This window comes from Triticum dicoccoides, chromosome 6A (assembly GCF_002162155.2).
Source record: "Triticum dicoccoides isolate Atlit2015 ecotype Zavitan chromosome 6A, WEW_v2.0, whole genome shotgun sequence".
Lineage (NCBI taxonomy): Eukaryota > Viridiplantae > Streptophyta > Magnoliopsida > Poales > Poaceae > Triticum > Triticum dicoccoides.
In genome coordinates, this window is record NC_041390.1 from 597417043 (window position 1) to 597430475 (window position 13433).

At 43.3% G+C, this 13433-nt stretch overlaps 1 protein-coding gene across 1 annotated transcript in view; it reads left to right on the forward strand.

Annotated features, from left to right (window-relative positions):
* The window catches only part of LOC119314442 (D-lactate dehydrogenase [cytochrome], mitochondrial-like), a 28253-nt gene that overhangs the window by 6639 nt on the left and 8181 nt on the right, over positions 1-13433 (forward strand). Inside the window, exons 5-10 of the mRNA XM_037589162.1 lie at positions 1424-1516; positions 1927-2041; positions 2664-2724; positions 2898-2934; positions 3012-3073; positions 3238-3334. Of these exons, the coding sequence (XP_037445059.1) occupies positions 1424-1516; positions 1927-2041; positions 2664-2724; positions 2898-2934; positions 3012-3073; positions 3238-3334 (465 nt within the window). The remainder of the gene's footprint in view (positions 1-1423; positions 1517-1926; positions 2042-2663; positions 2725-2897; positions 2935-3011; positions 3074-3237; positions 3335-13433) is intronic.

Below are 13433 nucleotides of genomic sequence, written 5' to 3' on the forward strand. Positions count from 1 at the left end.
TACAAGTTACAACGCAGCGCAAGGATCAACCGCCTAGACATCAGAAGAATATAGATGGCTGTGGTGCAGCACAAGCTAAGGCATAACAACATACATGATGCACGACCCCTAAAATAAACATACATGGTGCACTAGCAGCAGAGAGGCTATCAAAGCAGCATATCATGCCAAGAGATAGCACAACAACAAACTTCAAGGGATACACGTGGAAGCACCACCAAGACAACACCGCAACCACTGACAGGGGTAGACCACGGGTGGCCACATCAAAGAGTTGTGCAATTACCAAGACCGAGCCATCCGACACTCGGGAAGGGTGGTCATTGCCTAGGTAGCAGTAAAGATGACCAAGGAAATGGATCTTGCTCGACGAGCATGCACGAGGGGGAGCCATGAGTTCACCGCCGGAAGGGAGGGTCTCATTCCCATGGACGTGTTGTGAAATAACTACTCCCTCTTTTTCGGTTTATAGGGCTTATCTTAAAATTTTAGTTTTTTCCATTTTATAAGGCTCAATTTGATTATTTCCCATCACATGTTCAGACTTCAAGATGCATTAAATCATTGCATGCAAGTATTAAGAAAAAACTGACCAATGCATGCATTGCAATTAATACATTCGTAAACACAATTTTTTGAGGAAGACAAGAGCATTAATTAGGTGCTTTTGCAAACTACAAAAAATATTCCACCACTCGTCATCTCCCTTGGTTGGTGAGATTTTTGAATTGAGCCTTATAAACCGGAAATGAGGGAGTATGATGGTGAAGTGACATGATTGAAGAGAATGCCGTTAATGAAATCATCCCCACACGAGGGTGGTTATTGCCCAAGGTGGAGTGTATAGGAAGGGCACACACAACTGCGAGAGACAACAAGAGGGGCTACCCAACGGTAGTGTGTGGAAATGTTGGAGATAGCTCACAGAGAATATCAAGCACTTCACAGGACAACAGGTTACAGGTAGGTGATGAAGAAAGCGCCACCAACATGGGAAACAACGTGAATGCGCCGCCGCGCGAGCCGACAAGGGATTTCTTCCCATCGTTACATCTGCCGCCGAGGTGGAGGATGAGGTCTGACATGCCATCAGTAGTTGACATGCATGATACTACTTATTGAAAAATGTCACACCTACGTATTTTTTACTAAGAGCTACGAAACCTTCCTTGCCAAACTAATACACACACCCCTCTGATTTTCAGGCGGTGGGGCTCCTCACTTTTCTTATCCACTAAAACCATTCCATCTAAGCTCCTTCGTAAGATACGTAAAACAATTTACGTATGTGTAGTGTTGTCCCTACTTATTATACTCCTATTACGAGCAGCCTGTGTTTTCTTCAGGAGTTTGTGGAAGGAGTTGGCACTTTCCATTTCAGTAACACTACGTGGTGTTCCTTTCTTTCTTTTCTTGGAATCAGGTGCCAATTATACCATATGGTGGGGCTACATCAATTGAGGGCCATACGTTGGCACCTCATGGTGGCGTTTGCATTGACATGTCTTCAATGAAGGTAAATACTAAGTTTTATAATCAACAGCCATATAATTATAACATTAAAAAGTACTAAAATACTTGGCTTATTGGTTTTACTACCTCTCTCTCTCAGTTTACAGGCGTGCGTGTATCACTAGGTCGCCAATTTAACCAACCTAATATAAGTCATATATTACAAAAAAAATATACTAATATAAACTTCAGATGTTCTATTTTCAAATGGTATAATTTTTATGTTATATAGTTTATATTAGAGTGATAAAATTGACAACCTAGATATACGCGCGGGACTTGTAAACTGAAACAGAGGGAGTACTATATTTTGTTACACCAAGCCGGCAAGCACTTTCTTAGCAGTGAGCTATGCATATGCAGGGTACGATCTGCTACTTTCATCTATTTTAATGTATCATAAATTCTTTGCAGAAAATCAAATCCCTGCATCTTGAGGATATGGATGTTGTAGTTGAACCAGGAGTTGGATGGATTGAGCTGAATGAATACCTGAAACCCCATGGTCTCTTTTTCCCTCTTGACCCAGGCAAGCTCCTTGTTTCCTTTTCCCTTTAATATTTTTTCTGTTCATTTACCTTTTCAACCAACAAAGGACAGGCCTAGCATAGTGGTGAAGTACTCCCCACTTGTGCCAAGAGCACTTGGTCTATCCTTCCTTTTTACCTTTTCAACCGACCATGTAAAATCCAGATTGACATAACCTGGTACATAATTATCCAATCGACAACATAAATAAAAAGACCATCATTGACCAAGATCCAAACAGATCAATCTTGTAAAAAAACAGTTCAAAAGAAAAACCTTTCATCATGTCCTTCCCCCCTTTGCCCTTTCATATTCAGTGTAACTCGACTACAATTGAAGAGCTTTGTTTGCGACTGATTTGTGTAGTGTAATTGCATCTTCCAGACATTTAGGTGCAAAATCCAGATTGACATAACCTAATATGAAATTATAATCAATGCTAATTGCACCCTCCAGACATTTAGGTGTTATGTACCGTCACAGGGAGATAATTATGCATGTTTGTAGTACTCAATAGTTGCACTGAAGTTCGATCATCTTTCTGGGTCCAAAATAGCATCAACGACTACTTGCTTTTGCACTAGCTTAGTGGCGTAGCTTATCTACATTGGTCTGATTTACAGGACCTAGAGCCACTATTGGTGGAATGTGCGCTACACGATGTTCTGGTTCATTAGCCGTGAGGTAATTCTCCATATAATTTCGGGCCACTTTTTGGCTTCTGCGATGCATCTGTAACCCCATAGACACAAAGAGGAAGGACAACCATAATGTGCACGATTCTCCTGTTTATCTGTTATATTCTTATATGATACTAATATTAAATGGCTTTGATGAATTTGCTTCTTACTTTGTAGGTATGGAACTATGCGGGACAATGTGATCAATCTTCAGGTCCTTTTGCTATCCACATTTTCCCACCTTATACATTTGACTTCACATACAAGTAGTAATCTTTTATTGTACTTCAGGTTGTTCTACCAGATGGCGACGTTGTCAAGACCGGTTCTCGGGCTCGAAAGAGTGCAGCTGGGTATACAAGAACTGATCCTACTTCTTATAAGACTAAAAAGACTTCGTTTGTTCGGGAGTGAAATCTTAGCTGCGCCGCGCTGCTTGCTTTTCCCATAATGTCTACATCTGTTGCTGCCATTAGTATTGACAACTTTTTTTACTTTGCACCATGTTAAATGTCAGATATGACCTAACTCGGTTGATCATTGGAAGTGAAGGGACTTTAGGGGTAATTACAGAAGTGACTTTACGACTTCAAAAGCTCCCATCTCATTCCGTGGTAGGTCTTCTGTTTTGATTTATTCACTGTCAAAATAATGTTTTGCTAACTATGTTTACTGCATTCGGTATACTTGAATATTAACTTTTAAGTTTTAACAACTCTACTTGTTTCTCTGTTTAGGATATACACTTTTTATGTAGCACATGTTGTGGAGAAACACCATTCTTCATGCTGTATTACTATGACTTAACTGTTATCTGCATATTAAGAATGGAAACAACATTTGTATGAACACACCATATTTTCTTTTAACGGTCTATCTTATCAAGGACATGCACGATAAGTTGTGGCAAGTGTTCGAACAAGTGATGGTGATACTGATGACTTTCCAATTAAATAGGACTGCACCATGGGGCAACTTTGAGCCCTTATCTTTTTTACTTTGGTGATGGATGAGGTCAAAAGGATATACAAAGAGATATCACATGGTGTATGCTCTTTGTGTATAGTGTGATGCTAGTCGACGATAGTCGGACAAGGTCAATAGGAAGTTAGAGTTATGGAGACAAATCTTGGAATCGAAAGGTTTTAGACTTAGTAGAACTAAAAGTATATGAGGTGCGGTTTCAGTACTACTAGGCACGAGGAGGAGGAGGTTAGTCTTAATGGGCAGGTGGTGCCTCAGAAGGACACCTTCCGATATTTGGGGTCAATGCCTCAGAAGGATGAGGGTATTTATGAAGATATGAACCATCGGATCAAAGTCGGATGGATGAAGTGGCGCCAAGCTTCTAGCATTCTCTCTGACAAGAGAGTGCCACAAAAGCTAAAAGGCAAGTTCTATAAGACAACAATGTTGGGTTTCGTAGTAATTTCAAAAAATTTCCTACGCGCACACAGGATCATGTGATGCATAGCAACGAGAGGAGAGTGTTGTCTACGTACCCAACGCAGACCGACTGCGGAAGCAATGACACGACGTAGAGGAAGTAGGCGTACGTCTTCACGATCCAACCGATCAAGCACCGAAACTACGGCACCTCCGAGTTCGAGCACACGTTCAGCTCGATGACGATCCCCGGACTCCGATCCAGCAAAGTGTCGGGGAAGAGTTTCGTCAGCACGACGGCGTGGTGACGATCTTGATGAACTACAGCAGCAGGGCTTCGCCTAAACTCCGCTACAGTATTATCGAGGAATATGGTGGCAGGGGGCACCGCACACGGCTAAGGAATCGATCACGTGGATCAACTTGTGTCAACTTGTGTGTTTAGAGGTGCCCCTGCCTCCGTATATAAAGGAGGAGAGGAGGGGAGGCTGGCCGGCCAAAGAGGGAGGCGCAGGAGAGTCCTACTCCCTCTGGGAGTAGGATTCCTCCCCCCAATCCTAGTCCAACTAGGATTCCTCGGAGGGGAAGGGAGAGAGGGGGGCCGGCCACCTTCTCCTAGTCCTAATAGGACTAGGGGAGGGGAAAGAGGCGCAGCCACCTTGGGCTGCCCCTTTCTCCCTTCCACTAAGGCCCATGATGGCCCATATGGCTCCCGGGGGGTTCCGGTAACCTCCCGGTAACCTGGTAAAATCCCGATTTCACCCGGAACACTTCCGATGTCCAAACATAGGCTCCCAATATATCAATCTTTACGTCTCGACCATTTCGAGACTCCTCGTCATGTCCGTGATCACATCCGGGACTCCGAACAACCTTCGGTACATCAAAATGCATAAACTCATAATATAACTGTCATCGTAACCTTAAGCGTGCGGACCCTACGGGTTCGAGAACAATGTAGACATGACCGAGACATGTCTCTGGTCAATAACCAATAGCGGGACCTGGATGCCCATATTGGCTCCTACATATTCTACGAAGATCTTTATCGGTCAGACCGCATAACAACATACGTTGTTCCCTTTGTCATCGGTATGTTACTTGCCCGAGATTCGATCGTCGGTATCCAATACCTAGTTCAATCTCGTTAACGGCAAGTCTCTTTACTCGTTCCGTAATACATCATCTCACAACTAACATATTTGTTGTAATGCTTGCAAGGCTTATGTGATGTGTATTACCGAGAGGGCCCAGAGATACCTCTCCGACAATCGGAGTGACAAATCCTAATCTCGAAATACGCCAACCCAACATCGACCATTGGAGACACCTGTAGTACTCCTTTATAATCACCCATTTACGTTGTGACGTTTGGTAGTACCCAAAGTGTTCCTCCGGTAAACGGGAGTTGCATAATCTCATAGTCATAGGAACATGTATAAGTCATGAAGAAAGCAATAGCAACATACTAAACGATCAGGTGCTAAGCTAATGGAATGGGTCATGTCAATCATATCATTCTACTAATGATGTGACCTCGTTAATCAAATAACAACTCATTGTTCATGGTTAGGAAACATAACCATCTTTGATTAACGAGCTAGTCAAGTAGAGGCATACTAGTGACACTCTGTTTGTCTATGTATTCACACATGTATTATGTTTCCGGAAAATACAATTCTAGCATGAATAATAAACATTTATCATGATTATAAGGAAATAAATAATAACTTTATTATTGCCTCTAGGGCATATTTCCTTCAGTCTCCCACTTGCACTAGAGTCAATAATCTAGATTACACTGTAATGAATCTAACACCCATGGAGCTTTGGTGCTGATCATGTTTTGCTCGTGGAAGAGGCTTAGTCAACGGGTCTGCAATATTCAGATCCGTATGTATCTTCCAAATCTCTATGTCTCCCACCTGGACTAGATCCCGGATGGAGTTGAAGCGTCTCTTGATGTGTTTGGTCCTTTTGTAAAATCTGGATTCCTTTGCCAAGGCAATTGCACCAGTATTGTCACAAAAGATTTTCATTGGACCCGATGCACTAGGTATGACACCTAGATCGGATATGAACTCCTTCATCCAGACTCCTTCATTTGCTGCTTCCGAAGCAGCTATGTATTCCGCTTCACATGTAGATCCCGCTACGACGCTTTGTTTAGAACTGCACCAACTGACAGCTCCACCGTTTAATGTAAACACGTATCCGGTTTGCGATTTAGAATCGTCCGGATCAGTGTCAAAGCTTGCATCAACGTAACCTTTTACGATGAGCTCTTTGTCACTTCCATATACGAGAAACATATCCTTAGTCCTTTTCAGGTATTTCAGGATGTTCTTGACCGCTGTCCAGTGATCCATTCCTGGATTACTTTGGTACCTCCCTGCTAAACTTATAGCAAGGCACACATCAGGTCTGGTACACAGCATTGCATACATGATAGAGCCTATGGCTGATGCATAGGGAACATCTTTCATATTCTCTCTATCTTCTGCAGTGGTCGGGCATTGAGTCTTACTCAATTTCACACCTTGTAACACAGGCAAGAACCCTTTTCTTTGCTTGATCCATTTTGAATTTCTTCAAAATTTTGTCAAGGTATGTGCTTTGTGAAAGTCCAATTAAGCGTCTTGATCTGTCTCTATAGATCTTAATGCCTAATATGTAAGCAGCTTCACCGAGGTCTTTCATTGAAAAACTTTTATTCAAGTATCCCTTTATGCTATCCAGAAATTCTATATCATTTCCAATCAGTAATATGTCATCCACATATAATATCAGAAATGCTACAGAGCTCCCACTCACTTTCTTGTAAATACAGGCTTCTCCAAAAGTCTGTATAAAACCAAATGCTTTGATCACACTATCAAAACGTTTATTCCAACTCCGAGAGGCTTGCACCAGTCCATAAATGGATCGCTGGAGCTTGCACACTTTGTTAGCTCCCTCTGGATCGACAAAAACCTTCTGGTTGCATCATATACAACTCTTCTTCCAGGAATCCATTCAGGAATGCAGTTTTGACATCCATTTGCCAAATTTCATAATCATAAAATGCGGCAATTGCTAACATGATTCGGACGGACTTAAGCATCGCTACGGGTGAGAAGGTCTCATCGTAGTCAATTCCTTGAACTTGCCGAAAACCTTGTGCGACAAGTCGAGCTTTGTAGACAGTAACATTACCATCAGCGTCAGTCTTCTTCTTAAAGATCCATTTATTCTCAATCGCTCGCCGATCATCGGGCAAGTCAACCAAAGTCCATACTTTGTTCTCATACATGGATCCCATCTCAGATTTCATGGCTTCTAGCCACTTTGCGGAATCTGGGCTCACCATCGCTTCTTCATAGTTCGTAGGTTCATCATGATCTAGTAGCATGACCTCCAGAACAGGATTACCGTACCACTCTGGTGCGGATCTTACTCTGGTTGATCTACGAAGTTCAGTAGTATCTTGATCTGAAGTTTCATGATCATTATCATTGGCTTCCTCACTAACTGGTGTAGGTGTCACTGAAACAGTTTTCTGTGATGAACTACTTTCCAGTAAGGGAGCAGGTACAGTTACCTCGTCAAGTTCTACTTTCCTCCCACTCACTTCTTTCGAGAGAAACTCCTTCTCTAGAAATGATCCATTCTTAGCAACAAATGTTATGCCTTCGGATCTGTGATAGAAGGTGTACCCAACAGTTTCCTTTGGGTATCCTATGAATACACATTTCTCCGATTTGGGTTCGAGCTTATCAGGTTGAAGCTTTTTCACATAAGCATCGCAGCCCCAAACTTTAAGAAACGACAACTTTGGTTTCTTGCCAAACCATAGTTCATAAGGCGTCGTCTCAACGGATTTTGATGGTGCCCTATTTAACGTGAATGCGGCCGTCTCTAAAGCATATCCCCAAAATGATAGCGGTAAATCTGTAAGAGACATCATAGATCGCACCATATCTAGTAAAGTACGATTACGACGTTCGGACACACCATTACGCTGTGGTGTTCCGGGGGGCGTGAGTTGCGAAACTATTCCACAGTTTTTCAAATGTACACCAAACTCGTAACTCAAATATTCTCCTCCACGATCAGATCGTAGAAACTTTATTTTCTTGTTACGATGATTTTCAACTTCACTCTGAAATTCTTTGAACTTTTCAAATGTTTCAGACTTATGCTTCATTAAGTAGATATATCCATATCTGCTCAAATCATCTGTGAAGGTGAGAAAATAACGATATCCGCCACGAGCTTCAATATTCATCGGACCACATACATCGGTGTGTATGATTTCCAACAAATCTGTTGCTCTCTCCATAGTACCGGAGAACGGTGTTTTAGTCATCTTGCCCATGAGGCACGGTTCGCAAGTACCAAGTGATTCATAATCAAGTGGTTCCAAAAGTCCATTAGTATGGAGTTTCTTCATGCGTTTTACACCGATATGACCTAAACGACAGTGCCACAAATAAGTTGCACTTTCATTATCAACTCTGTATCTTTTGGTTTCAACATTATGAATATGTGTATTACTACTATCGAGATTTAGTAAGAATAGACCACTCTTCAAGGGTGCATGACCATAAAAGATATTACTCATATAAATAGAACAACCATTATTCTCTGATTTAAATGAATAACCGTCTCGCATTAAACAAGATCCAGATATAATGTTCATGCTCAACGCTGGCACCAAATAACAATTATTTAGGTCTAATATTAATCCCGAAGGTAGATGTAGAGGTAGCGTGCCGACTGCGATCACATCGACTTTGGAACCGTTTTCCACGCGCATCGTCACCTCGTCCTTTGCCAGTGCCCGCTTATTCTGTAGTCCCTGTTTCGAGTTGCAAATATTAGCAACAGAACCAGTATCAAATACCCAGGTGCTACTGCGAGCATTGGTAAGGTACACATCAATAACATGTATATCACATATACCTTTGTTCACCTTGCCATCCTTCTTATCCGCCAAATACTTGGGGCAGTTCCGCTTCCAGTGACCAGTCTGCTTGCAGTAGAAGCACTCAGTTTCAGGCTTAGGTCTAGACTTGGGTTTCTTCTCTTGAGCAGCAACTTGCTTGCCGTTCTTTTTTGAAGTTCCCCTTTTCCTTCCCTTTGCCCTTTTTCTTGAAACTAGTGGTCTTGTTAACCATCAACACTTGATGCTCCTTCTTGATTTCTACCTCCGCAGCTTTTAGCATTGCGAAGAGCTCGGGAATAGTCTTGTTCATCCCTTGCATATTATAGTTCATCACGAAGCTCTTGTAGCTTGGTGGCAGTGATTGGAGAATTCTGTCAATGACGCAATCATCTGGAAGATTAACTCCCAATTGAATCAAGTGATTATTATACCCAGACATTTTGAGTATATGCTCACTGACAGAACTGTTCTCTTCCATCTTGCAGCTATAGAACTTATTGGAGACTTCATATCTCTCAATCCGGGCATTTGCTTGAAATATTAACTTCAACTCCTGGAACATCTCATATGCTCCATGACGTTCAAAACGTCGTTGAAGTCCCGATTCTAAGCCGTAAAGCATGGCACACTGAACTATCGAGTAGTCATCAGCTTTGCTCTGCCAGACGTTCATAACATCTGGCGTTGCTCCAGCAGCAGGCCTGGCACCTAGCGGTGCTTCCAGGACGTAATTCTTCTGTGCAGCAAATGAGGATAATCCTCAAGTTACGGACCCAGTCCGTGTAATTGCTACCATCATCTTTCAACTTTGCTTTCTCAAGGAACGCATTAAAATTTAACGGAACAACAGCACGAGCCATCTATCTACAATCAACATAAACAAGCAAGATACTATCAGGGACTAAGTTCATGATAAATTTTAAGTTCAATTAATCATATTATTAAAGAACTCCCACTTAGATAGACATCCCTCTAATCCTCTAAGTGATCACGTGATCCAAATCAACTAAACCATGTCCGATCATCACGTGAGATGGAGTAGTTTCATCGGTGAACATCATTATGTTGATCATATCTACTATATGATTCACGCTCGACCTTTCGGTCTCCGTGTTCCGAGGCCATATCTGCATATGCTAGGCTCGTCAAGTTTAACCTGAGTATTCTGCGTGTGCAAAACTGGCTTGTACCCGTTGTAGATGGACGTAGAGCTTATCACACCCGATCATCACGTGGTGTCTGGGCACGACGAACTTTGGCAACGGTGCATACTCAGGGAGAACACTTCTTGATAATTTAGTGAGAGATCATCTTATAATGCTACCGTCAATCAAAGCAAGATAAGATGCATAAAAGGATAAACATCACATGCAATCAATATAAGTGATATGATATGGCCATCATCATCTTGTGCTTGTTATCTCCATCTCCGAAGCACCGTCATGATCACCATCGTCACCGGCGCGACACCTTGATCTCCATCGTAGCATCGTTGTCGTCTCGCCAATCTTATGCTTCCACGACTATCACTACCGTTTAGTAGTAAAGCATTACATCGTGATTGCATTGCATACAATAAAGCGACAACCATATGGCTCCTGCCAGTTGCCGATAACTCGGTTACAAAACATGATCATCTCATACAATAAAATTCAGCATCATGCCTTGACCATATCACATCACAACATGCCCTGCAAAAACAAGTTAGACGTCCTCTACTTTGTTGTTGCATGTTTTACGTGGCTGCTACGGGCTTAAGTAAGAACCAATCTCACCTACGCATCAAAACCACAACGATAGTTTGTCAAATAGACTCCGTTTTAACCTTCTCAAGGACCGGGCGTAGCCATACTTGGTTCAACTAAAGTTGGAGAGACAGTCGCCCGCAAGCCATCTATGTGCAAAGCACGTCGAGGGAACCGGTCTCGCGTAAGCGTACGCGTAAGGTTGGTCCGGGTCGTCTCGTCCAACAATACCGCCGAAACAAAGTATGACATGCTGGTAGGCAGTATGACTTGTATCGTCCACAACTCACTTGTGTTCTACTCGTGCATATAACATCAACATAAGTAACCTAGGCTCGGATGCCACTGTTGGGTTTCGTAGTAATTTAAAAAATTTCCTACGCACACGCAAGATCATGTGATGCATAGCAACGAGGGGAGAGTGTTGTCTACGTACCCAACGCAGACCGACTGCGGAAGCGATGACACGACGTAGAGGAAGTAGTCGTACGTCTTCACGATCCAACCGATCAAGCACCGAAACTACGGCACCTCCGAGTTCGAGCACACGTTCAGCCCGATGACGATCCCCGGACTCCGATCCAGCAAAGTGTCGGGGAAGAGTTCCGTCAGCACGACGGCGTGGTGACGATCTTGATGTACTACAGCAGCAGGGCTTCGCCTAAACTCCGCTACAGTATTATCGAGGTCTATGGTGGCAGGGGGCACCGCACACGGCTAAGGAATAGATCACGTGGATCAACTTGTGTGTCATGGGGTGTCCCCCTGCCTCCGTATATAAAGGAGCAAGGGAGGAGGAGGCCGGCCCTAGGAGGAGGGCGCGCCATGATGTGGTGTCCTACTAGGACTCCAAGTCCTAGTAGGAGTCCACCAAGAGGGGAGGAAGGGAGAAGGAAGTGGATGAGAAGGAAAGGTGGCCGGCCCCCTTTTCCCTAGTCCAATTCGGACTAGAGGGGAGGGGGGGCGCAGCCTTTTTCTCCTCTTCCCACTAAAGCCCATCAAGGCCCAATACTCTTCCCCGTATTCCCGTAACTCCCCGGTACTCCCGAAAATACCCGAATCACTCGGAACCTTTCCGAACTCCGAATATAGTCGTCCAATATATCGATCTTTACGTCTCGACCATTTCGAGACTCCTCGTCATGTCCCCGATCTCATCCGGGACTCCGAACAACCTTCGGTACATCAAAATGCATAAACTCATAATATAACTGTCATCGTAACCTTAAGCGTGCGGACCCTACGGGTTCGAGAACAATGTAGACATGACCGAGACATGTCTCTGGTCAATAACCAATAGCGGGACCTGGATGCCCATATTGGCTCCTACATATTCTACGAAGATCTTTATCGGTCAGACCGCATAACAACATACGTTGTTCCCTTTGTCATCGGTATGTTACTTGCCCGAGATTCGATCGTCGGTATCCAATACCTAGTTCAATCTCGTTAACGGCAAGTCTCTTTACTCGTTCCGTAATACATCATCTCACAACTAACATATTATTTGTAATGCTTGCAAGGCTTATGTGATGTGTATTACCGAGAGGGCCCAGAGATACCTCTCCGACAATCGGAGTGACAAATCCTAATCTCGAAATACGCCAACCCAACATCGACCATTGGAGACACCTGTAGTACTCCTTTATAATCACCCATTTACGTTGTGACGTTTGGTAGTACCCAAAGTGTTCCTCCGGTAAACGGGAGTTGCATAATCTCATAGTCGTAGGAACATGTATAAGTCATGAAGAAAGCAATAGCAACATACTAAACGATCAGGTGCTAAGCTAATGGAATGGGTCATGTCAATCAGATCATTCTACTAATGATGTGACCTCGTTAATCAAATAACAACTCATTGTTCATGGTTAGGAAACATAACCATCTTTGATTAACGAGCTAGTCAAGTAGAGGCATACTAGTGACACTCTGTTTGTCTATGTATTCACACATGTATTATGTTTCCGGAAAATACAATTCTAGCATGAATAATAAACATTTATCATGATTATAAGGAAATAAATAATAACTTTATTATTGCCTCTAGGGCATATTTCCTTCATATCATCCATATAAGCTTCCACATTCCGACTGATTTGGGTGAGTAGACACTTCTGAATCATTCGCATAAAAGTGGCTCCGGCATTCTTGAGGCCGAATGGCATGGTGATATAGCAGAAGCACCCGAATGGAGTGATGAAAGCTGTTTTTACCTCATCGGGCCCGTACAGACGGATCTGGTGGTACCCGGAGTAAGCATCTAAAAAAGACAACCTCTCGCATCCCGCGGTCGAGTCAACAATTTGATCTATGCGAGGGAGAGGAAAGTGATCTTTCGGGCAGGCCCGGTTGATGTGCTTGAAATCAATGCACATTCGGAGCGACTTGTCCTTCTTAGGAACCATGACGACATTAGCGAGCCACTCGGAGTGGTATATCTCTCGGATAAATCCTGCCGCCAACAGTCGAGCCACTTCTTCACCGATGGCCTTTCTCTTCTGGACGGCGGACCGCCGAAGATGCTCTTTGACTGGTTTTGCAGACGAGTCGACTCTTAGGCGATGCTCAGCCAGTCCCCTGGGAACACCTGGCATGTCAGCGGGCTTCCATGCAAAAATGTCCCAGTTCTCACGGAGGAACTGGATGAGCGCT